Source organism: Mandrillus leucophaeus, unplaced genomic scaffold (assembly GCF_000951045.1).
Source record: "Mandrillus leucophaeus isolate KB7577 unplaced genomic scaffold, Mleu.le_1.0 Scaffold11, whole genome shotgun sequence".
Classification (NCBI taxonomy): Eukaryota; Metazoa; Chordata; class Mammalia; order Primates; family Cercopithecidae; genus Mandrillus; species Mandrillus leucophaeus.
Window position 1 is genome coordinate 3067369 of NW_012099209.1, and position 1343 is coordinate 3068711.

The following is a 1343-nucleotide window of genomic DNA, read 5'->3' on the forward strand; positions in this document are numbered from 1 at the left end:
CCCAGATTGGAGTGCAGTAGCGTGCTCTTGGCTCTCCTATAGCCTCTGCCTCCCAGGTTCAAGCAATTTTTGTGCCAGCCTCCCAAGTAGCTGGGATTACAGGCATGCGCCTACCACGCCCAGCTAATTTTTGTATTTTCAGTAGAGACAGAGTTTCACCATGTTGACCAGACTGGTCTCAAACCCCCGACTTCAAGTGATCACCCCACCTCAGCTTCCCGAAGTGCTGGGATTGCAGGTGTGAGCCACCGCACCTGCTGCTTGTTTGTTTTTAACGTAACCACAGTGGCATTGTTCACCTACAACCAAGTTAATGGTAGTTCCTTGGTACCTGGCAATGCCCGGCCCAAACTCCATTTCTCCCCGCCCCTCGGCCCTCATGTCTCCTGTCTGCTTACAAAGTTGTCTTATTCAGATCAAGATCCAGACAGAGCTGTGGGCGCTGGCTCCTGGCAGCTGTGTCTTCAGCCACTTTATGAGCTAGGCTGTCTTAATCTGACACCTGCCCCTTCCCTCTATCTGGAAACTCCTTTCCCTTCACAAATGACCCACTGGTTCTCAGAGGCCGGGCATCCTGCTAAGCGGTTTTTGTCCCATAGCTCCTGAGCACGCTCAGCCTTTCTTAGAGGGCAGGCACCCTACCTTCCCCAAGGACTGTCAGCTTGGTAGCACCTGGCTGTGAGTTTCCACCCAGACAGCCAGCGTCACACACTTCCCTCTCATTGATTTTCCTCTTGCCAGCTCTGTGAAGGCCTGAGCCAGCCCTTGATGAGGGGCCATGCTGGTGTCTCCAGCAACCCCATCCTCTCCAGCATCCCCAGGGTGGGCAAGGCTTTGGGAGGCCAAGGCAGGTAGATCACTTGAGGTTCCCCCACGGCACCCACAGGGGCTGGGAGCTGGCTGCTCACTGAGCCACCAGGGATGGCCATCCTGGGCTTGCCCTGCAGCTGGTGGAGCGGCCTGAGCTGCACGGCATGTAGTATGGGTGCAGGCGCAACAAGCTGGAGGAGGTCAGGTCCTGCACAGCTCCAGCTGACCCCTGGGGCCCTGGGTGAGGCCCACCCTCTCTAGTCTGGGCTTCCTCATCGTGAGGAGCACCGAGCCCAGGGGCTGTCCGTGATCACAGGCACTTCCAGCCCACCTGCTGAGCATGCCAGGCTGTGGGGGCCTGAGGGGACCAGGCACTGACAACCAGGACCCGCCCTGCCTGACGCTCTCCTCTCCTGCAGGCCGTAGCCATGGACGCCCTGTCTCTGGAGCAGCAGCTGCCCTACGCCTTCTTCACCCAGGCGGGCTCCCAGCAGCCACCGCCGCAGCCCCAGCCCCCACCGCCTCCTCCGCCC

General features: G+C 59.3%; 1 protein-coding gene across 1 annotated transcript in view; it reads left to right on the forward strand.

Annotated features, from left to right (window-relative positions):
- The window catches only part of CRTC1 (CREB regulated transcription coactivator 1), a 49731-nt gene that overhangs the window by 34715 nt on the left and 13673 nt on the right, over positions 1–1343 (forward strand). Inside the window, exon 11 of the mRNA XM_011991295.1 lies at positions 1230–1343. Within this exon, the coding sequence (XP_011846685.1) occupies positions 1230–1343 (114 nt within the window). The remainder of the gene's footprint in view (positions 1–1229) is intronic.